This window comes from Loxodonta africana, chromosome 16 (assembly GCF_030014295.1).
Source record: "Loxodonta africana isolate mLoxAfr1 chromosome 16, mLoxAfr1.hap2, whole genome shotgun sequence".
In the NCBI taxonomy this organism is placed as follows: Eukaryota; Metazoa; Chordata; class Mammalia; order Proboscidea; family Elephantidae; genus Loxodonta; species Loxodonta africana.
Window position 1 is genome coordinate 46092141 of NC_087357.1, and position 25076 is coordinate 46117216.

Consider the following 25076-nt stretch of genomic DNA (forward strand, 5'->3'; position numbering starts at 1 on the left):
GACTACGTGGGCAGCTTCTGTCTGGAGGCGAGATGAAGAGGCAGAGGGGGACAGGAGATGGCTGAATGGATACAGGGAATAAAGGGTGGAGAGGAAGAGTGTGCTGTCTCATTAAGGGGAAAGCAGCTAGGAGTACATAGGAAGGTGTGTATAAGTTATCGTATGAAAGACTGATTTGTAAACTTTTACTTAAAGCACAATAAAAAAAGAAAATACATAGTTTTTGTTTCACATTATCCCTCTGCAGAGAAGGATTACCCATAAGCAAGGTAGGCACAGGCTTACTTGTGCTTACTTTCTAATCTGTAGCGAACAATTTCACATGCTTTTCACCACCACATGTGAAAACATTCACTACAGATTAGTAAGCACAAGTAAGCCTGTGCTTACCTTGCTTACTGGCTCATCCACCCCTGTGAGGGATTGTAAATTTGAAAAGAGGCTTTGATTCTGTAGGAATGTGCTGTGGGGTTGGGAGAGAGACAGATGCCAGCCATACCTAGAAGGAGAATCTTTGATGTGGTGAAAAATGTGAAATTGTTCACCACAGATAATCTGGTAAACAAGGTGAGCACCACGCTTACCTTGCCTATTGGATAATCCACACCTGTCCCCCTGTGATGAAAGCCATTGGATAAATCCTAAATGCTCAACTCTATATTTACTGTGTAGTCTTGATATTTAAATATTTGGACAGTTATGTTTTCTGGTTGAGAGAAACTAAATATGATTGACAAATTCTTGAGAAATCCTATTACGATTTAGTCTTAAACCCTTTAAAAAAATTTTTCATAATCAACAGTGCAATTCCTTAGTGACAAGTATATGTGTACATAGTATAAATCAAACAGATCAGAGGCAGTAACATGAGTGAACAGCTGGCCACAGCTGTAAAACAAAACCTTTCATTCTGAAATTTTATGACACGTCAGCAGTCCAGAAATACTTAGGTATTCATCAAAAATAGTTCTATCATGAATGTAGCTAGAACTTTAGCTTGGAAGGAGGGAGGAGACAAATGTAACACTACTGAAGCTACCTAGCGACCCTAGGGAGTGAGAGCTTAAGGCCAAATTATTGTTCATTCATTGCCTATCTTTGAGAGATGGCTGGGTCTCCTTGTCTATTACCTGTCAAATGCGTTAGTGGGGAAAGAGTTGGACTAGAGGGGTTGCCTTTGGACACTCCCTTTTCTCTCTGTGGCAAGATGCTAGATGATCTCTTGGTCAAAGTATGTCCCCTAGTCATGATGCTAAATTGTCCAGTAACAAATCAGTGGGCATATCTAAGGTACCAAGAGATTAAAATGGTTATGACAATGCCAACTTCCAAGTTCCTCTTTGTGAAATACGGGCCCTCACACCCTGTTTCTACTTCAGTGCCCATTTCCATTAACACGACTTGTGAACTCAATCCGTAAAGACAGAGTGACTACTATAAAATTGGCACTCCATGTACATATTTATAGACAATTCAGGCAATTGCTTTCATCATTGCAGGTCGCCTTTGTAGGACAGTTAAAAAGTCTCTGCTCCTCGAAGGCAACCCCATTCTGCCCTCGGCTCACTGGGAAATGCCAGCATGACAGCAGACTGGCAGCTTTTGAGGTATGTGCAGATCTTGTCTGCATCTGCCCCTCAGACTAGCTCAGTATCTGTGGGTATTTCAGCAGTTGTTCTGAAGGCTTGGGTGTTTATCTCGCACAGGCAGCTGGGCTGCCTCCCATTGCATGAGCAGAGCAGTGGAATGCAGTGGAAGAGACCCAGGCCTCCGGCCACCCAGATTAGAGAGTTTTGTGCTGAGATCCCTATATGGTTGTGTTAGACTGAAAGACAGGCTCAAGTCTGTCTTTGTTCCTTGTTTGGGAAGCAAGTGGGAGGGGAACAGGCCAAGGGGCTATATAACCCTTCAGCTTTGAGCTTCCCTGACCCCACCCAGAGCGGAGAAGCCCAGCTGAGCACTGTCAGGGTAAGTGGCACCATCCCAGGGACATGACTTATAATTCCAGCAGCTCTTTCATTACCCAGGATAACCAGACACTGCAGGGGGTTGGCTGGGCTCATGATTTTTGATGTTTTTGCTTGAAGATTGTACTACTAAAATGATTTTAGCTTTTAGCTCTAACTATTAATCACAAGGTTAATATGCAGCTTGGTAGAGAGGAGGAGGTGGAAGGGAAGATGGAATGAAATTTCCTTTATTCATATCACCTGTAAAATCTGCTTATACTAAATGAACAGCCCAAACTTAGCAGCCCTTTACAGGCATGCAGCCTACCTGCTTGCTATAGGTGAGACATTTATTTATATTTAGGCACAGAGAACTTGGATTTTTTTGTGGTTCAGATTTGGTGTGGCGGGTTTTCATTGGACTGGAGTTTTGGTATCTGGAAGTGGATTTGGGAAGTGAGGAGAGGGGTAGTTACCTCATCTTTGATTTTGGCTGAATTTGTGTATTTGCTTCTGGGTTCTTCTGGCTCTACCTGGTACTGCCTTATGTTGGAAAAGTGTGTCTGTTGAGCGCAACTGTTGTCTCACACTTCAGAGCTGCGCATCATTTGCTGCCGGCACAGCAGGCAACCAGCTGCATCTTTCTCTGCAAAGACAGAGGGAGGCGCAGCGTGCACACCTGACAGCTGTGCGGGGTTGTCTGGTTTGTATTTCTCTCAGCCTTTTAAAGTTCCCCTCAGCCTGGTGATGCAGGCGAGACCAAGGAGCCAGTCCTGCCACCACAGGCTGAACTGAGTTCTAAATCAGGGCTTAGCAGCTTCAGCCCGGGCTGGAGTTTTCATGCTGAGAGTTTCCTTCCATTTTGTGGTTCATGACTAAATATGGTTAGTGTTTCAAGATTAACCAGCTGGGAATTCTAATGTTCTTTCCCTCCTCCCCTTCCCACAGACTACTCATTTTTGGCACAAGATGCATTCTAGTTGGTTGGAGCAAAACCTCTGACCCGGGTATAGTTCCAAAAGCAGACATTCGAGCGTGTTTTACCTAATTAGGAAATGCTGTGCTCCAAACCAAGCTACTCATTCAGATCAGATAAGAGTTGTAAGCCACTGGGGCAGCTTCTTTCCAGGAACACAAAGATTTCTCTAACATCATGGCTTTCTTTAGAGATTATGCAGTTCCTCCTGGGCATTTTTGACCAAATAAACATACATTTACTGAATTCTGAGATTTCTGGACATACTTACTGATGCTGAAGACATATTGTAGTACACTCAGACCTTCTCCCCAAACCCTCCCTGGCCAACACTGGCTATAAGTATATCCCTCTATTCACAGGACAGGATAGAACAGCCCCCACAGGATTTCCAAGGCGGAAGCAGACTGCCACATCTTTCTTCTGAGGAGCGACTGGGTTCAAACAGCCAGCATTTCAGTTAGCAGCCAAGCGCTTAACCACTGCACCACCACACCTTCCCATTTTCAGAGACCGTCCTAATTCCAAATATTTTATCCTGTTTTTAGCTATTGTTTTTGGTTTAGAAAGTATGCTCAGTACATTGACCGAGAGCCTGCTGAATTCTTTGGTGCTGGCTGCCTCCGACAAGCACCCTGGTCTCCTATTGCTTCTTCTGTCTTGTCTCCCTTCAGTTCTCTCCTCTCTTCTAGCTTCTTAACCTGCTAGGCCAAAACAAAACAAAACAAAAAAAACCCACTGCCGTCAAGTCGATTCCGACTCATAGCGACCCTATAGGACAGAGTAGAACTGCCCCATTGAGTTTCCAGGAAGTGCCTGGTGGATTCAAACTGCTGATCTCTTGGTTAGCAGCCATAGTACTTAACCACTACACCACCAGGGGTTTCCATCCTGCTAGGAAGGAAGGCAAATCACATGACTGCTAAACATAATTCAGTGCCTGGGATGCGTGGGAAAGGAAAGGGTGAGCCACTTGTAAGTCCTGTTTTCTATTCTTGTACAAGTTAAGGATTTATATTCTAAGCCTGGAGGCAGTGTGTAAAGGAAGCAAAGGGCTAGAAATTTTTAAAAAATGTGGATAATGATAATAATTATGTAATAATTAAAATAAAATTAATATTTATTGAGTGCTCATAATGTGTGTAAGCCACATAAACTATTTATTTCTTTTTAAGAAGTCTAATCTCTAGAAGAACTTTATGAGGTGTGTATAAATATTACTGCTAGTTTATAGATAAGGAAGATATTTTGAGATGTTAAATGACTTTCTAAGTCACACAGCTTGTAAGTGATGGAGTCTGGATCCAAATCCAGGCAGTCTGACTTCAGAGTCCAAGCTCATAGTCACTGTGCTCTGTAATCCCCCTTGTCCTACTTTTGCCAGTGTTGGAAACTTGTAGAACTCACTTCAATGCTTGAGCCTCAGTTTCCTCACATGTCAATTGGAAGTAATATTATGTGCCTGGAGTTTTAAATGCATTGTCTTCTTCAAGGTTCACATTTTTCGCAAAGGGTTATGCACTATGAGGCACTGCTGTGGCAGGTCTAGGCATTTGGAAAGACAGAGCCTCGATTTTGTGGGAAGAGTCTGGTAGAACTCCAGCCATAATAGTTTGAGTTCTTATTTCTCAGAAATTTCTTTAAAAGAGTTGCCTTTTACCCTGAAGTCTGAGTGTGCAATGAGTTCACCAATTTTTTTAAAAAAAAAAGAAGAATCTTCCTCAACTTAAAATCCTATCCAAGATCTCAATGCCAAGGCAGAGAACTCTGGGTATCTCACTCTCTTTGTGGGCTAAAGAACAAAAACAAAACCCATAGCTGTCAAGTTGTTCTGATTCGTAGTGACCCTATAGGAGAGAGCAGAACTGCCCCAGAGGGTTTTGAAGGAGCGGCTGGTGGATTGGAACTGCCGACCTTTGGGTTAGCAGCTAAGCTCTTAACCATTGTGCTACCAGAGCTCCCTTTATGGGCTATTTCCCCCTAATTCTGCTTGGAAAAATGGAAAGAGTCCTGGATTGGAAGCCAAGAGGCACTTTGTAGCCAAGCGGACTGTATCTCTGGTTTGAATTCTGCATCCAACATCCATTGTGACCCTGAGCAAGTCACTCTCCCTGGGTTTTCTTATTTGTAAAATGAGGGCATGGGATGAAAATGACCTCTAGGAGGCCTTCAATTTCCCAAATTAATAAATCAACACTTATGCTCCAGCCTTTCAAATTTTGTTAAAGCATCCAAGCTTAAGAGTGGCTATTTAAAATGTTGTTTTATTACCAAAGGGCAGCATGCTCCATTGGGAAAATTTGGAAGACATTAGGAAATCCAAGGAAGAAAATTTAAAACATGTATAAAATCCATCACTTGAAGATAGCCCCAGTCAACATCTTGGCGAATATGATTAATCTTTTACAATGCATATAAATATATTCTTTAATGGGATCATATATAATGTACATTTTCTCTAACCTATTATTTTTTACAAAAGAACCCACCTGTAGCTTATTTTTCCTTATCCTTCTTAGCTGTAGCACAGTGTGCTAGTACAAGATGCATAATTCATAGGACTCACCCTCACAGCTGGACTCTTAGGTTGTTTAAACAGTGACATTCATTGATGGAGAATAATTACAGCCGCTAAAATTTAAAGTGCGTTCTTAAAAGTTTTGAATCATCACGTGTTTCTCTGAAGGTTAAATATAAATCCCTCAGATCCAAAAGATATTTTTATTTTAAACATTTTACATTCAACATTTTCCAATGTTTTAAATTTTTTACATTTCCTATCTCTCGACATCTACCTTTTTGGAAAAAAAATTAAAAGTTATAATATATCTAGAAAAATATGAGTTTGGATTGATACAGACAGCAAATTCTAGATACTTCTTTAACAAACAGCAGCTGACTTGCCCTGTCAAGCTCTGGGATTCGCATCTGCATCTAAAGTTTCTTCATTCGTTCGGTAGCTCAGTCCATCTTTGAAGTGCTTATTGAGCATGTTTGATGTGCCAGCCACTGTGCTAAGGGTCAGTCCTATGAACATGGAAGTCAGAGTTTCTGCTTATAAGAAGCTCACAATCTAATTAAAATTGTTGTTGTTCGCTGCCATCAAGCCATCCCCTGACTCATGGCGATTCCATGCGCAACAGAAAAAAACTCTGCCTAGTCCTGCACCAGGTCCTGTGCCATCCACATGATCAGTTGTGTATTGGACCATTGTGATCCATAGGATTTTCATTGCCTGATTTTCAGTAGATTCCCAGGCCTTTCTTCTTAGTCTATCTTAGTCTGAAATCTCCTCTAGAACCTGTTCAGCATCATAACAATATACACACTTCCACTGACAGGAAGATGGTAGCTGAACACGTGGTACCTTGGCCAAGAATTAAAACTGGGTCTCTTGCATGGGAGATTAAATTAAAATGCCTTGAGGAACCGAGGAGCCCTGGTGGCACAGTGATTAAGAGCTAGGCTGCTAACCAAAAGGTCGGGCTGCTCCTCGGAAATCCTGTGGGGCAATTTTACTCTGTTCCGTGAGGCTGCTACGAGTCGGAATCAACTTGACAGCAATAGGTTTGTTTTTTGTTGCTGTACTGCATTTTTAGGCAAATAGCGCATGCCTTCTACATTTGGTTTTCAACTGCACCCTCCTCCCACACAAGGTATTTTTGTAAGTGCACTATGCTAACTTTTTTTTTTTACAGCAACATCTGAAAAAAAATTGGCATAGCAGCACTTATGAAAATATCTCAGGGTGGGGCATGGCTGGCAAACAAATGTAGGTGAGCGTTATTTTGCATAAAATACAATAAATGTAGTGTTAAACAAGAGTCAGCAGAGGAGAACAGAGGCGGGGCCCCAAACCCAACCCAGAAGAAAGGAGTGGTCAGGTAAAGGCCAGAGCTCCTGGATTACAGCCAGGCTGCCTTCCTCCCGTCCCCTGTAGGATTGTGTGAAGTAGCTCCAGCTGAAGATGTGTGAAGAAGAGGACAGCACTGCCCTGGTGTGTGACAATGGCTCTGGGCTCTGTAAGGCTGGCTTCGCTGGGGACGATGCTCCCAGGGCTGTTTTCCCATCCATTGTGGGCCGTCCCAGACATCAGGTGAGCAAAATTCTGATGGAACGGAAGGGAACAGGGCTGTTGATTAGGTCCCTCCATGTCCATGGGTATCCACAGATTGTCTATCACTCTCTGCCCAATGGTCATGTAAGCTTGCTAAAAGCACACTTTCAAGAATTAATGTCCAGGAGTAGGTGCCAATTTCATATATAATGTAGACAGGTTGTCTGGCAGTTGTCTATTCTACATACGGTCTGCCCATTTTTTGTGTTCTTTTTATTTAATATAATCATTGTCTTTATCACCATCATCAGAAATCTTTATGAGTTACTGTGATATCTGCCATAGCTGCTCTTTGTAAGGAAAGAAACTAAAATAAAAACCCAGATCCTTCATCGTCATAGAACTTAAGGTTAGATCAAAGTAAGCATTGCTACCATATGTAATTTTTCATAATGTTACCTGTCAAAAAACTCATCTGGACAGCCACATGGTAATTTTACATAATGTTATGTATAAACAAAATGTTGGTGACAGACACAAGACAAAAACTGGGCAATTTCACCTCAGAAATTTGAATCAGAAATGTGATTTGTGCTTTGAGCTGATCTGATGGATGTTTATGACCCTCAGTTGAATAAATGATAGAAGCTTCCATCAATGAATGAAGTCTGTCTCTTTGTTGAACTTTGTGCAACGGTGATATTTGTGACAAGCACTATTTTTTAGATCTATATTAGCTGCAGAAGTTTTGCAATTCTAAAATGCTCACTGCAGTGCAATTTAAAATCCAGCTACAAGATTTCTCCTTCCTTTTTGAAATTTTTTTCTAAGCTTTATCTTAATGATTAAAAAAAAATGCAGCTGACTGGTTTGGGCAAATGTCTTAATAGCTGATTGGTGTGGATTAATCTACTAGCAATCAAGCACCAAGTAGTCATTTGCAGACTTCTGCTTCTGGTTAGAAAACAGTATTTATATACTCTTGAGTAGATGATGACTTAAAAGTACAGCTTGAAGGATTTGTAAGAGGCAAAATGTCATTTAACTAAAACGTAAAATTTCATATTCATTCAACAAATAAGGACTGAGTGTCAGATACGTGCCAAGCAATTTGCTATAGTGACACCACCATCTTTGCCCTAACAGGGCTCATCAAGAAACATAAAGATAGAAAGTGAAATGGAAAGTGGCCTTACCCACCAAAAAAAAAAAAAAAAAAATTTTTTTTTTTTACCCACAGGGTCCCCTATATCAGGAGAAGGGTCCTCTATTGTTAAGACACAGATTCGAGCCTGTTTGCAATCAACTAAGGGATATTGCCGAAGAGCCAAGTGACAATAATTGTCATTGTACTATTGCTGCTACCAAAAGAGGCGCTTTCTAGCTCAATAATTTAACCCTTTTTGATTTGATTGTACATAAGTCACAAGTTTTGGGGGAGGTTGACTTGTTACCTCTTGAACCTTTTTAGGGGGTGATGGTGGGAATGGGTCAAAAAGACAGCTACGTGGGTGACGAAGCACAAAGCAAAAGAGGAATCCTGACCTTGAAGTACCCAATAGAACATGGCATCATTACCAACTGGGACGACATGGAAAAGGTACTGGGGGATTCGCTACAGGGGTCACAATATTCAGGACACATAGCTCCTGTGGCCCCCGACACATAGGTCATGTTACTGCTGGGGAAAATAACTGGCTCACATTGCTCAGTTGTACTTTTACTAGTAAATGTTTATTCCGAATTATTTTTACTAACTAAAAAAAAAAGCCAGAAGTGTTTCTTAAAAAAAAAAAAAAACCATGCTTAACAGAGAATAGGAGCTAATTAGAGGAAGATATTTCTGCGATTAGCATAATAGCTCCTTGCCAGTGGTGCGAAGTAATGGTCTGTAGTTCCTGTCAACTGGATTACCCTCCCAGGACAAGCACTGTATGTACAGCAGCCCAGAGAATTGTTCTCCATTACTTTCTCATCAAAGGCTGCTTGGCTGTCTGGCTCTCTCTCAGTGCAATATTGCTAAAGAGGAGTTAAGGAGGTGGGAATGGTTTTCTCTCACCCATCCTTAAAAGCTTTTCATTAACTCACTCTGAAAAATACTTCAAAAAATTTTTTAGTTCTGCAACATCGTACATTTAGTATATTCCCGAATGTCCCTCAAGGCATTTAAGCATGATAAAAAAAATAGTAACTGACAAAAATTGAAAAGACATGTTTGTAAGAGTTATCTCTTCTGTGTTGCATTAAGTGAGGTCTTTATCTCCCCAAAACCAGTTGTCTTCAAGTCAGTTCTGAATCATGGCATCCCCACGTGTGTCAGAGCAGAACTGTGCTCCACAGGGTTTTCAAGGACCAATTTTTGAGAAGTAGAGGCACTAGTTTTTTTAGATCACTAGGCCTTCCTTTCAAGCAGTCTCTGGGTGACTCCAATCTCTAATCTTTTGGTTAGCAGCGGAGCATTTTAACCGTTTGCATTACCCAGTGTCTCGCTTTACCTCCTAGGCCTGTAAAAGAACTAATGGGAAGAGAGTTAAACACCAGCGACCAGAGAAAAAGTAGAAAGAATAATGATGAAAGGGAAATCCCAAACTTGAGAAAGTGACATAAAAATGTTTAAAAGTAGCAAAATACCTCAACTTCTGGCCTTCTATTTAATCTAATAGCTCAGTACACACACATGCACACACACTCACACACACTCACCCACACACACACACTTACCATTTTAAAAGAAAAACACTGTTTCTAGAATTTATCAGTAATAATGCTTAAACCTCTGTCTCCCTCCAAAAATTTAATTTCACGAGGTTCACTTAGTCTAAGATTCTGGATTTAGTAAGACTTCAGTTTTCACAGTAAGAAGATATTAATATCAGTAGGAAAAATACTCTTAACAGTTTCTCCAGGGAGATGGCATCGTCTCAGAATTCATGCTCCTCGAAAGAAGCTCTTAGAACAACAAAAACCGCACACACACACACACACAAAAAAAACAATCTTTTCTAAAATTTAAATTCAAAGTGTCTTCTGTCAAGTTCAGAGAGAGAGAGAGGAGAGAGAGACTGGGTGCTTTTAAAACGATGTCAGAGTAACCACAGTATATATGACTGGTAGGATTTCTTGAGCACTCTGCTTCCTCTCTTCCATCAAAGGAACAGAACTTTCGGTAGGGGTCCCATTTCCTTTCAAGAAACCACAAATTCAAAACCAAAGAAACTGGAACGAGATAATCTTCAAAGTTGACCTTGCTTCTGTTAATTTATAAATGTTACCAGCAATTTTTTATTTTGTTTTGTTTTAATCCTAAGTGAATCTATTATGCCTGGTACTAGTGGAGAATTTTCATACTTTTAAAATATTAATTGATTAATTTAGCCCTCTTTACAATAATTTGCTCTTTTTTGCATCCAGGGATTAAAGGAAGTGCTCAACCTTAAAGCAAACACTTATGTCCAAAGTATATTTGCACGAATACACTATATATCAAACCAAAAACCAAACCCGTTGCCTTCAACCTGATTCCAACTCATATCAACCCTATAGCCACCCTTTAGGACAGAGTAGAACTGCCCCATAGTGTTTCCAAGGAGAAGCTGGTGAATTTGAACTGCCAGCTTTTGGTTTGCAGCTGAGCTCTTAACCACTGCACCACCAGGGCCCCACACTATACATGGGAGCTGACTTTTCTGGAAACACCTGAAAGCCAAATGTCTGCCCCACATGAGTGGAAGTTCCAGAGTGTGCTAAGAGAGGCAGGCTTCTCCCAGGCCTGGAGAGCAAATAGAGGGGAAGGAGGCAAGAGGCAGGGGGGCCTGTTCTCTTCTCACCATACACTGCAGAGGGCAATTTCCCTGGAAGCATTAACAATGGCAATTAGGTTTTCAGGTTTGCTTCATTCATTCATGCATGCATGGATTTGTCCTTTTATTGAAACTAAATCGCCTGCCTATGAATATTAACTAAATGGGAGGAAAGGGTGAAGAAGGTGCAGTTGAATAATAACATTTCCTCTGGGCCAGACATTGAGTTGAATAGTAACTCTAGGGCTATCTTATTTAATTCTCACAAAAACCCAGTGAGAACCATGTTAACGACATCCATCTCTATATCACCAACGCTGAGGCTGAAGCTGAAAAAGATGAAACCTTGCCTAAGCTCACACAACCAAGAGGGGCAGAGCTGGTATTTGAACCCAGATTGACTCTGGAGCCTGTGCCCTTAACCACCATGCCATCTTGCCTCACAGACCTGAGTTTGGGTTTTGCTTGGCCACTATTAAGTTGTGAATCCTTGGGTAAGTTACTCATATTCTTTGAGCTTCAGTCTCTGCGTCTGTAAAAATGAAGACACATAATGAGTACTTGTAACATTTTACTTGGATCTGGTTTCGTTTAGCTCATTCCCGTCCCTTTTCGGGGTCTGCAGTGCCCCAGGACACCACATCATTGTGTTTCTCCTCTGCCCACCTCATCTCCCCTTGCTAGATCTGGCACCACTCTTTCTACAATGAACTTCGTGTTGCCCCTGAAGAACATCCAACCCTACTTACTGAAGCGCCCCTGAATCCCAAAGCCAATCGGGAGAAAATGACCCAGGTAAATACCTACCCCAGGACCTGCTATGGAATGCATGGATGCAATGGTGGGTGGTGGTACTTCTTGGTTTGAGGAAAGTCCTGTTTGAAAGGGGCAATGCAGGACAGCAGAGGGAAGGTCCAAAGTAGCCACCTCTCCATGGACACATCCAAACTCCCTGAGGGACCGAATTGCTGGAGTGGTGGCTTTGGGGACCAAGGTCTCCAGGAACATCTAGCTGAAATGGCATAACATAGTTATAAAGAAAATGTTCTACATTCTACTTTGGTGAGTAGCATTTGGGGTCCTAAAAGCCTGTGAACTGCCACCTAGGATACTCTACTTGTCTCACCCCTTTGGGAGCAAGGAAGAATGAAGAAAACTAAAGATATAAGAGAAATATTAGGTCAAAGGACTAATGGACCACATCTACCATGGCCTCCACTAGACTAAGTCCAGTACAACTAGATGGTGCCCAGCTACCACCACTGACTGCTCCAACAGGGATCACAATAGAAGGTCCTGGACAGAGCTAGAGAAAAATGTAGAACAAAATTCTAACTCAAAAAGAAAGATTGGACTTGCTGACCTGACAAGAAAAAGGACTAGAGAAACCCTGAGAGTATGGCCCCTGGACACTTTTCAGCTCAGTAATGAAGTCATTCCTGAGGTTCACCCTTCAGCCAAAGATTGGACAGGCCCATAACAAAAAACCAGACTAAAGGGGCGCACCAGCCCTGGGGCAAGGACTAGAAGGCAGGAGGGGACAGGAAAGCTGGTAATAGGGAACCTAAGGTTGAGAAGGGAGAGTGTGACATGTTGTGGGGTTGTCAACCAATATCATAAAACAACATGTGTACTAACTATTTAATGAGAAACTAATTTGTTCTATAAACCTTCATCTAAAGCACAAAAAAAAAAAAAAAAAAAATTGCCATCTGTGGCTGGACTGACCACTCTCTAGGAACTCAGGGATTCTAAGCAGCAAGAACATAAAGAACTTAAAAGAGGCTGCTTGATTTCTCAGAGTCTCAGTTTCCTTGTCTATAAATTGGTGATAATAATATTACCATTATTTGTCAAAGGATTGGTGTGAAGCTTAATGAGGCAAAATGATAAATGAGTATCGTGGTGCCTGATATGGTAAACATTCAGTAAGTCGTCGTAATTATTGTATCATTGTTACTTGTCTAAGGCTCAACAGTTCTTACCGCAGGAGACCATCCAGTTCCCCAGCCAGAGAAGGTTTCTAATTTGGATGAGCTGTTAAATAATAACATCTAACACCAATTTAACGCCTGCTGTGGTCAACACTGGGCTAAGCATTTTACATGCACTGTGTCCTCAAATCCTAACAATAGCTTTGTAAGGCAGTAAGTGTAATTGTCCTCATCATATAAATGAAGAAATCAAGGTTCAGAGGGCTGGCATTGACTCAGCAGCTACATAAAAAAAGTCCAACAAATCAGAAATGGAGTCCAACCAGTCTAAGCTTTCGGTTTCAAAGGTCTCTTTCTTTGAAAGCTGGAAGTTGTCTTTTCTTTCTCTATGGGCTTTGAGAGAGTTAATAAGTCCTAGAGTGCCCAAGCAGGAAGAGCCTCAGAGCTCAAGTAGTCCAAACTCCTCTGTTTACATTTGAGAGTCCTGGAATGAAGCCCACACTAGTCAGTGATTAGTGAATTCTTCCAGGTCACATTCAAGTCAAGGCCAAGGCCAGCTCCAGAGCTAGGCCCTCCCGACCCCTGGCTAGGTCCTCCTTCCCCATTCCATCAGAGCACACATGTGATGGTCTCTCCATCCACACCATTTTTTCTCTCCTAGCAGCCAGGGCTGCCCTGGCCCTCCTTTATTCTGATCTCCTCTGCTCAGAGCCAGGCAGGCGCATTTGCACGCTCTCTCGAACATTCTTTGTAAGACTGACAGCATCACTAACTTGGTCTTTGGATTGCTTTGCAGATCATGTTTGAGACCTTCAATGTCCCAGCCATGTACGTAGCTATTCAGGCTGTGCTGTCCCTCTACGCCTCTGGACGTACAACTGGTAGGTGGCTGGGAGGAGTGGGGAACCTTGATTGAATACACTGCCAGTTATGGGACTTGAAGGTTATAAATATGTGGGGTATGATGGACTGGGGGGTTGTTAAAACTGACAGTGCTAATACCAGGCCTAAAAGATCTTTTTAGCTTTAAAAATAAGGCCTTGACCAGGTATTTCTGGCAGGACTTTCTCTATTGGTTTCCTCCTTCTACTATTCCTTTTGTACATCTTTCCTAAGCCCTGCCCCACCTCTCCCAGCCACCTATCAAATGCCTTCTTTCTTCTCTTTCAAATAAGAGGCTTCAAAATTCCCTCTCCCCAAGGCTTCCTTCTATTAAACCATCAAGTGAACACAACCTAGCTGCTATGGTGACTTTTATCATGCCCAATTGTCTCCCAGGCATTGTGCTAGACTCTGGGGATGGTGTCACCCACAACGTGCCCATCTACGAGGGCTATGCCCTGCCCCACGCCATCATGCGTCTGGACCTGGCTGGCCGAGATCTTACCGACTACCTCATGAAGATCCTGACTGAGCGTGGCTATTCCTTTGTGACTACTGGTGAGGCCCGTGCGAGAGGAAGGCAGAGGGTTTTGAGGTAGTATGCTCTTCACAGTAACTTACAGGACCGCAGTGACTATTGAACAAGATGACGGGAGCCATGCGAATGGTAAGCCTGGCTCTAATGCAGTGCAGGCAAAACACAACCTTTCTTGTTAGGTGAAATTGCAAAATGGCTATAATATGTCCTTGATGAGAACAGTTGCAGTTGCCTAGTATTATGAGATAGTTGTATTATTTGATCTTTTTAGCTCTCTTCCAGTCACAAATAGACAAGAGAGAGCACTGAGACTGAAGATAGTATGGTATGATGGTTGACTGCCTTTGGAGACAACTAGAGAGGGTTTGGGTTCCAACTCTGCCACTCACTATCTATGTGACCTTGAACAAGTTACTCTGCTCACTAAGCCATAGTGTCTTCATCTGTAAAATGGAGATAATAACAGACACTATCTCACATGATTGTTGTTTTAAATGAGATAAGCCATATGAAATGCCTGGCACAGAGTGAGCATTCAACTGTCATCAGCTTTTAGTAATATATTATTAATATTAACTACTTGGTGCTATTAATTAGTTATTAATGATCAATTAATTGGTATTACTAATACCAGCTCCACCTGCTATGAGTACCAACTCATAGCAGCCCTATAGGACAGAGTAGAACTGCCCCATAGAGTTTCCAAGGAGCACCTGGTGGATTCGAACTACCAACCTTTTGGCTCTTAACTGCTATGCCACCAGGGTTTCCAATATCAATCCAGTAACCAGCCCCTCCCAAAAAGAAAAACAAAACAGTTGCCATGAAGTCAATTCCAACTCATGGTACTATGCATTGCAGAATAGAACTGCATGCACTCCGTAGGGTTTTCAAGGTTGTGACCTTTCGGAAGCAGGTTGCCCGTCCTTTCTTCCAAGGTGCCACTGAGTGGGTTTGCAGTTAGTAGTCAAGTGCTTAATCATTTGCACCACCCAGGGCAGCGATTAATGTCTCGATTCTGAGTGGGTGCCACCAACTCTTCTTCCACAATAGTTGTCAGAAATGACTAGAAACTGGGAGGTCCTTAAGTGCCTGTGGCTTTAGCTGTCTCCCCACCGCCCCCCCCACACACACCCACCACCACCGTTTTGGTGTTGCCCAAATGTTTAGATTTCCGCACATGCCTGAGGTTTACTCTAGACTCCAAATTTGAGCTCTGAAGGTATTAATGTCTTTTGGGGTAGGGAGGCGATTAATTCCATCCCTCCTCTGCTCCTCGCAAAGAATCCCAAGGCACTTCCAAGAGGTTCCTGGCGACCCAGCTGCAGCCAATAGTTTAGAACTTGAGGGTGCAGGACTCTGAAAAGCAACAGTATGCCTACTTCTTCCATTCCTCCGATATACACCACTGGGACCTTCTGGACTAGGACTGGTCCTGGAAGGTGATAGATGTCCGAGGGTTTGAGGGTTTGAGCTGGAACTTGCCTGTGCCAGGAAACACAAATCTCTGAGGCATTTTGAAAACTGTGAGGTCTGTGAAGATCTGATTCATCATAAGACTTCCTGGTCAACTGAAAATCCAATGTAACAAACTGTTTTAAAGCAGTTCTAACAGCAGGTGGTTAGTTATCCTGCAAAACAGTTATTGTATAAAAGCATTTCCCACCCTGTGCCTTTGTGGTAACTCATTTTATTCCTGTTTTGCATTTTCCAGCCAATACTTATCAAGTGCCTATGATGCGTAAGGCAGAGCCCTGGTGGCGCAGTGGTTAAGAGCTTGGCTGCTAACCAAAATGTTGGCAGTTTGAATCCACCAACTGCTTCTCGGAAACCCTATGGGGCAGCTCTACCCTGTCTTGTAGGGTTGCTATGAGTCCAAATTGACTCGATGACAACAGGTTTAGTTTTCTGGGTTTTGGGTATAAGGCACTCTGCTAGGAACAGATGCAGTTCCCTAGTGGGCCAACAATTTAATTAGTGTGATGGATTTTGGATTGCAGAGTATTGAACTTCTCTGAAGAACCATGTCTTGTGGGAGAAAGTGAAGTAGGGCAGGTGAATTGTTGCCTCCTGTGCAAACCCTGCTGTGTGCCCTAATGTTTACATCTCCTTGACAGCTGAGCGTGAGATTGTCCGGGACATCAAGGAGAAACTGTGCTACGTAGCTCTGGACTTCGAAAATGAGATGGCCACTGCCGCATCCTCCTCCTCCCTGGAGAAGAGCTATGAGCTGCCAGATGGGCAGGTGATCACCATCGGGAATGAGCGCTTTCGCTGCCCGGAGACCCTGTTCCAGCCATCCTTCATCGGTAGGCGACAAATATCCCTGCCCTGGAAGGGGAGGTCACCCTTTCCTCAGTATCCAGCCAGCCCTTGACCACCAGAACCATTCTGCGCATGAAGGGTGTGACAGAGGCCACAGACAAAAGCATTTCTAAATAGTAGCAAGGGAAAGGGTATGGCATTTTTAAGGTGGACGCATTTCAGGAGGCCAAGAAGGGAATTTTCTTTATAGGAAAACACTAATGATCTGTGTTATTACTGTCAAGCTGAAAGCATTCTTGGTGTACGATGAATATTGTCTGTGCTTAGGACACAGTGGAGCCGCTGGGATGGGTTGGGGTGGCACGCAGGGGCTTCTCTGTGGAAAAGAGCACCTAGGGCAATCAGTGTTAAATTGTTGAATGATCTCTCAAAACTGGAGATGAAAACTGTGATGGCCAATAGGAACTGCTCACTGGCGCCCCTCCTCAAGCTGTGCCTAGGGCACGCAAGGCAGCTGTGCCCTACCTCGCCCTCACCCTCTTCCCCTTAGGCCTCTCAGTGGAGGGGTTGCTGAGAGTTAGGGACTGGCAGGAGGACAGAAATGTAAAAGCACCCAAAGTGAGCCTGCGACCTCATTAGAATTGACATTGGGAGATAGGGTAGCAGAGTTGTTTACAGAGAGCAGGCTCCGGGAGAGAGTAAGACTGGGTTTGACTCTTAGTTTTACCACGTTCTATTTTTCTGATCTTAGGGATGTCACTTAACCTCCCCAAGCCTCAATCTCCTCATCAATAAAATAAGGATCATAATAACACCTATGTCATAGCATGGCTGTGAAAATTACATGAGTGGTTAACAGCTATGGCTGTTAATCAAAAGGTCGGCAGTTCAAATCTACCAGCTACTCCTTGGAAACCCTATGGGGCAGTTCTACTCTGTCCTGCAGGGTCGCTATGAGTCAAATTGATTTGACTGCAATGGGTTTTTTATATGTAGAACATTTAGTGCCCGACAAACAATAAGCACTCAATAATTATTAGATATTCTCAGAAATTAATAATTATACATTATCACTATTGGAGTCTCTGGGTGGTGCAAACAGTTAATATGCTCAGCTGCTAACCTACAGGTTGGAAGTTTAAGTCCACCTAGAGGCACCTCAGAAAAAAGGCCTGGTGATCTACTTCTGAAAAAAAAACAGCCACTGAAAACCCTATGGATACTGTTCTACTCTGACACACATGGCGTCACTATGAGTCAGAACTGACTTGTAGGCTTTTTTTTTTTTTTTTTTTTAATTACATCCCAGCCCTGCAAAAGGTGGAGGGCCATCTAGAGGCTCTTTCCAAAGGGCCCACATTAAATATTTTCTATAAGTGCAGACAAAAAAAAAAAATTATCGTTATGTTCGAAGAAAGATGAGTTTGTCCATTTGGATGAAACACTTTTCTGACGATTCAGCACCATTTAGCTCTGAGGGCCGAGTACAAGGCAGCAGCTAAAAAGGAGCTTGTGAGAGCAATGGCTGTGACATTGGCTCAGTGTGGGACCTTCTTGAGGAAGTCTGAAGGCTTTGACCCTTATATGAATCATCTGTAGTAGTAAGCCCATTACACATCAGTGGTATTACGTTTTCATCCCTTGTGGAGATGCTGCAGCAGGGCTTCCTTGTTAGGCAGGATGTGGAACACAGCAAGACGCTGGGTCCGGGATTATTACGCCTGCCTAGCTTCCATCCAAAAGAGGCCCTAGTGGTACAATGATTAAGTTCTTGGCTGCTAACAGAAAGGTCAGCGGTTCAAACCCACCATCTGCTCCAAGGGAAAAAAGACCTGACAATCTACTTCCGTAAAGATTACAGCCTAGAAAACCCTATGGGGAAGTTCTACCCTGTCCTATAGGATATATATGAGTTGGAATAGACTTGACAGCACACAATAACAACAGCAGCTTCAGTCCAGCATAAGGTCACCCAGTTGTTCAAGTCTGGTCTTCCATATCTAATCTGAGTTTATTCTCCACCCAAAGACCATGGTCTGTGCCTCTTTTCCAGGGATGGAGTCTGCTGGCATCCATGAAACCACCTACAACAGTATCATGAAGTGTGATATTGACATCCGGAAGGATCTCTATGCTAACAACGTCCTCTCAGGGGGCACCACCATGTACCCTGGCATTGCCGACCGGATGCAGAAGGAGATCACGGCCCTAGCGCCAAGCACCATGAAGATCAAGGTATAGTTCAGGCCCCCCAGCTGGGCCACCAGTGGTGCCAGCATCATCATCAGATGTGAAGGACTCTTCGGTGGCCGCATCTTGGTCTCATATGCTCATGGATTCTAGGGCCAGGCAGTGGGTAAAATCCCATATTTTGTGGATAGAAGTCAACCCACTTTGTGAGACAAGTTGAGTAATTTTGTACAAAATTCAATCAATATGCACCTTTGTCCATAAGCAACTGTATTAAGGCTTAGATCACTTTATACATTTTACTGTTTTTCCTCATTAAAAATATAATGCATCTCATATGTATGAAATATTAAAAACAGAGATGAGCCAGACATTTCTGAAGCAGTTTAAACCCTTACACTCTTCTCCCACTGCTCAATGTGACCACATCTCAGTGGCCAGGAATTAGAATTTTATCTTCATCTCTCTTTCTGGCACATCTTTTGATATAGGTGCTCAACACTATAGAATGACTCCAGTATGACCCACCTCCACCCCTGTGCCACCAGGGCCTCTATATTGTGAGAGTTTTGAGTCCCAGTGAAAGCAATTTAGATTAAATGTAGATCACTCTTTGGAGGCAACCTGTACATATGGCTGATGACTTCTCAGAAACCAGAAGGGCACCCTGGGACCCTTTGACCTATGTCACCGGGAGCAGGAGAAAGGGCAGTCCTAACACAAGTGCATTCACACACATGAGAAGTATTCGAGCAAGTTCTCCGTTATCCACAGTCCCTTCTCCTTTTTGAAAGGGTGTGAACTTAACATAAAAGAGTGTGCTGGACTGAAACATTCTCTCTCCCACTACAGGCTCTGGGGAGCCCTAAAAGACTACAGAATGAGAGCTGTGTTCTGAATGGTTTGTGTTTTTTGCATGACCCTGTGATCAGTTCTTACCTCTCTTGCTCCCATACCAGAGGAACAGAGGTGAAACCAGCCAATAAGGTCACTGACAGAGCCAGGCTAGGCTAAGGGTATGTTATAAAGAGAAGCTGTAGCTACAGGTGGGCAGTTCCTAGTTCTCCAAACTTGGCTTCTTGAATAGAAGTGAATGGGGAACTTTGCGGTGAGGGAGTAGTGAGACTAGCTAAAAGCCTGTGACAGTTAAGATGAGAACATTAGGGGAAACCAAAACTGGATGAGGGGTCTACAGGAACTCTCTGTATTATCTTTGCAACTTCCCTGTAAGTCTAAAATTATTAAGAAACAAAAAACCTACGACAGACCTGTGGTTGAATATTGGGTCTGACACTGGTACTTAAGACCAGTGTGACCTGGACAAGTTACTTAAAACTTTCTTGGCTTCCATTTCTTCACCTGTAAAATAGAATTAATTTAAGGCTTACTCTTTACAGTGGTTGTGAGAATGAAATGAAATAATACATATAAAATGTTTAGCATAGTACCTGGCACAAAGTCAGTGCTCGATCAATGTTAGTTCTCTTTATTAAAAATAAATGTTCTGTCAGAGTTTGGGGGATAAGAAAAAAGTAAAGGCTTTAACCATGGTTTCAGAAACACCTTGCCTGTTGGCCCAAAGTGTCCATATTCATTTCTGTGAATCTAGAATTGCTCAACTCCAGCTGTTTTTTGAGATGCTACTGATGGTTGAGATTCCTGGCCTGATTCCCAGCTCTCGCTACCGTGACAGCCATGATGACATACATCACTGTGCCCAAATCATTCAGTTGTTTAAGAAACATTCAATGCCCTTGCCAGGCGGGCTGTGCTGTGGGTAAGGCCAGCCGGTATGCTTAACGGGCATACCCCAGGGGACCCTAAACCCCTCAATATTAGATAGTTTATCTCAGAATTTCAGAGTTCAGTGTTCAGTGTTCAGAGTTCAATGTTCAGACAGAAGAACACTAGCATAGTAAGTTCTGGTACAAATTAAAACGTCTCCTTTGAAGATGCTGGTGTTTGTTTGCAGAGAAAAGGACGTGTCTTACTGAGTTCTGAGGCACAAAGTGTGGAAATCAGAGACCTTGTCAGGGCTCTTAAACAGAGGTCACCGCAGGATTTGGGGCCAATTTTCAGTTTGCCCAATAGAGTGAATGCTGTAGAGGTGTTACGGATGCTTGAATAGACGGTGTGAAGGAATTTGCTCATTGAAGAATATCTAACTCCACAGCCAATTCAAACTCCCGTAACATCTAAGGAGGAGGCTTGGTGTCCTGGAGGTTAAGTGCTCAGCTGCTAATTGAAAGGTCGTTTGTTCCAACGCACCAGCTGCTCCCTGGGAGAAAGATGTGGCAGTCTGCTTCCCTGAAGATTACAGCTTTGGAAACCCTGTGGAGCAGTTCTACTCTGTCCCATAGGGTCGCTATGAGATGGAACCTACTGGACGGCAGTGGGCTCGGTTTGTGAGTCTCTGCTGCGTGTGGAACTACGGCCAAGTCCGTGAAACTGGGGCCAGAGTAGAAGGCCAAAGCCCTTGGTTGAGCGCGTGAAATGACCTTTCTTTCTCATCCTGACCAACAGATCATTGCCCCTCCAGAGCGCAAGTACTCTGTCTGGATCGGCGGCTCCATCCTGGCTTCTCTGTCCACTTTCCAGCAGATGTGGATCGGCAAACAGGAGTACGACGAAGCCGGGCCCTCCATCGTCCACCGCAAATGCTTCTAGAACACGTCTCTGCTCTGTCTGTCTGTCTCTAGCACACAACTGTGAAGGTTTTGTGGAATACTGTCTTAGTTCCTTTCCAAATAATTCCTAGCCAAACCTCCGACTGGTTACCTATGTGTTTTTTAAATAAATCGGAAATGGGCTATCAGAAATATGCTGGCTTTGGCGTTTGATCAACACCCCGCTGATCTCACTTGTTATAGGCTGTCTCCCTCTAGTGGCCCAGTGGAGGCTACACGACAACTAAGACGAATATGTTTCCCACGCAAAGAGCTGTGGGTGTTAGTTGCCGATTCCGACTCATGGCGACCCCATGTGTGCAGAGTAGGACTGCTCCATAGGGTATTCAAGGCTATGACCTTTTGAAAGCAGACCGCTGGGCCTTTCTTTTGAGGTCCCTCTGGGTGGGTTTGAACGGCCAACCTTTCTGCTAGTAGTTAAGCACTTAACCCTTTTTGTGCCACACTGGGACTCTTTAAGGAGTGACTAAAAACCAAAACCAAACCAAGCCCATTGTCGTCGAGTCGATTCCGACATACAGCGACCCTACAGGACAGAGTAGAACTGCCCCATAGGGTTTCCAAGGAGCGCCTGGTGGATTCGAACTGCCGACCTTTTGGTTAGCAGCCGAGCTCTTAACCACTGTGGCACCAAGTCCCCAAGGAGTGACTACAGGTGACGGGGTGGGGGGGAAGTGTGCATTGATAAGCTGCACCTCCTTTCCCCTAAGAGGGCGGTGGGGGGAGGGGGCAGAGCTGGCATTTGTAGTGCTTATTATCATATTAACGGTTCTGAGAGTTCGGCTATAAAAAAAACTTTGATATTGTTCAACCAGGTATTTCAGCTGTAAATAAATGCTTACCAGGCAAAGGCACTCCTTACCCACTAAACTTTAAGGATTATTGCCACCAGATCACTTTCATTTTTGAGGCAAAAATCACCAAACATTCCTGTCATCACTGCACGGTTTACTTAAAGCAAAACAAGTCTGTTATACTGTTGTACTTTATATCTACCACTAGGGGGCGCGAACCCCTGGTAAAAGAATGGGTGCTAAGAATAGTCACTCCAAAGCAGACCTGCCCAGAGGCAAAAATCAGGAAAACTAGAACCACCCAAGAATGTGCATTACCAAAATGTTCCTTCCTTGTGAGCCACCCAGCTGCAGTGCCTACGCACCTCTTCTCAGTCATAGATCAATAATTGCTCCTGCGATTTCACAAGGGGCCCACTTAATTGAAGAGCTGGGCTTGCAGGGGTAGCAGAGTCCTGTTGATGAGTTTTGCCGGGATTGACAGAGGAGATAAAACCAGCAACACACCAGCCTGACTGCCTCGAGTCCTCTTCTCTTCCCTAACAATAACAAAGCAGACTCTAAAACCTCCGTGACCACCTCCAGCTTACCCCTGACAGTACTGTGCAGCAGAGTTGTGGGGGGTTGGAGACCGAAGTTGAAGAGGAGGAAGTAGGGCATACATGACACATTCCTGACAGAGACCCAGAAACCAGATTGTGTGCTACACATGTAGAACTGCAAAGACAGCCCCAGAGAACTGGCCACACATAGACTTCACAGGTGTGACTATGACTTGACTTTCCAAAGTAGGAGTCATAACATTTTCTCTGTGACATGTCTGTCTTGCAATCAGATGCCAGTTACAAGTAATTAGGGTAATTTTGAGTGAGATATTTGGTATCTCTGATTCATTTGCCATTCCTTTGTGTTTCATATTACTGGTTAATTAAATTCATCTCATTTTCAGAAATGTATCTGGGAAATGAACACCCACACACTGCCACCTCTCACTCTAATTTGTTCATGATGGCTACAGCTATTCCAGAATGTTCTCCTTGTACTTATTTCATGCCCCTTAAGGTCTGAAGAGAATAGACTCAAAAGCAATGGGTTTAGTTTAGTTTGAAGGGCTGAAGGTAGCATAATTTTTGCTGGACTGAGTTTGAAATATATCCCGTCTTCAGGGAAAACTGATGAAACATAGTTACTGACAGATTTTCACAGTGGCCTAAAGCTCAGCTACCTTTAAGCAGATTTCCTATTGTTGGAGAAAAATATGCGGTATTTTAGATAAACCACGATCCGTGGGTGGAGAAACAGTTTTCGCGTGGCTATTAACCAGGGAGCCCTGGTGGCGCAGTGGTTGAGAGCTGCTAACCAAAAGGTTGGCAGCTCAAATCCACCAGCGGCTCCTTGGAAACCCTATGAGGCAGTTCTACCCTGTCCTTATAGGGTCACTATGAGTCGGAACTGACTGAACAGCACCTAACAATAACCTAAAGGTTGGCGGTTCGAATCTACCCAGCAGCACTGCAGAAGAAAGAGTTGGCAACCTACTTACAAAAGATTACTGCCATTGAAAACCTTGTGGAGTGCAGTTCTACTCTGACACACGTGGGGTCACCATGAATCAGAATCGACTCAATGGCAACAGGTATGGGTTGACACACCAATCAAGTTCTTTTCATATTCTTCTTAGATTATGCCGCTCTATTTTCCCTACACATTTAGTTTCGAGGCTTATTTCTTGCATCCTTTCATTGGATCAGTTATTTTCTCCTCTTTATATTTCAACATATGCCACAACCCAAGACGCCCTTAAAAATGGGCTGAAATCATTTAACTGTAGGTCTTTCTTTACAAAATGCCATCACCTACTCAGAACATATTAAGCAGGTAAATTCAATTCTATCCTATTAATTTTGAACTAATCTTTGCTCTTAAAAAAAAAAAGTTTGTGACTTCAGATGGATGTTTTAACGTTGTCTTCTCCTTTATTAAAGTATAAACCACTGAATTTAATAGAAAGCAAAGGTATTATTTTAAAGTATTATTACTGGTGGTTCTTTTGGTTATTCTTTCTTCTGCGTTTCTAATTCTATCCAGCCAAAAGGGCCAACCATCCTTGATAAGGAGTCCCCGGGTGACACAAGTGGTCAATACTCTTGGCTGCTAACTGAAAGGTTGGAGGTTCAAGTCCACCCAGAAGTGCCTTGGAAGAAGGACCTGGCAACCTACTTCCAAAAAATCAGCCATTGAAAACCATATGGAGAACAGTTCTATTCTGACACAGATGGGCCACCCTGAGTTAAAGTTGACTCGATGACAACTGGTACTGGTATCCTTGATAAAATCAAATCCTGCTTTTCAACATGGTGCTGGTGAACCTGATAAAGGGCTGGGACTGGTATTCCAAACAGTAAGAGTTTGACGAGAGTATGTCAGTTCTAGAACCTTTTGACATCTTTATTAATGCTATCATTAAAATTTGACTTTAAAATATTAAGTTAATAATGTTTTGCCTTTGAAAAAATTCTGTAAGTATGGCATCTTATTGCTGAAATGAACCACTAAATTATTTAATCCACACACATTATTTCTGAAGCCTCCCAAAACACGGCCTTGTCTGAAGTCAGGAAGAGCAAACGTCTTCTATTTATTTGTTTTGCTCTCAAGGTTCATCAGTATTTATATTAGGAGGAAGCATAATGGAGCTTATTTTTTAAACAATCTTTGTCCTGGAAAATCTGCAGAGAAGAATTTTTAAACATCCTTTTCAGACTTAAGAACACAGATTCAACACTCATTCTACTGGTACTTCCTGGACCCACAGGGACAATGACTAATTCAAGTAAACAATTTTGGTTTTTCACAGTCAATTCTGTTTACTTGATGAGGATGTATGGGTAATCCTCCTTGACGGAGAAAAAATATATACATCAAATTATCTCCACGTGGTTTTAGAATGTGTTTTGGCCTAGATAATGCCGGAGGCATTTACTTCAAAACAAATAGCTTAAAT

The 25076-nt window shown here is 43.0% G+C and overlaps 1 protein-coding gene across 1 annotated transcript; it reads left to right on the plus strand.

Moving 5' to 3' along the window:
* Positions 1–1880: 1880 nt before the first annotated feature.
* On the plus strand, positions 1881–21410 carry ACTA2 (actin alpha 2, smooth muscle). The gene is made up of 9 exons (XM_003409245.4): positions 1881–1968; positions 6866–7021; positions 8454–8582; positions 11467–11577; positions 13513–13597; positions 13995–14156; positions 16254–16445; positions 18455–18636; positions 21115–21410. The coding sequence occupies exons 2-9, from the start codon at positions 6893–6895 to the stop codon at positions 21256–21258; spliced, it is 1134 nt and encodes a 377-aa protein (XP_003409293.1). The 5' UTR covers positions 1881–1968; positions 6866–6892; the 3' UTR covers positions 21259–21410.
* The last annotated feature ends 3666 nt before the right edge of the window (positions 21411–25076 follow it).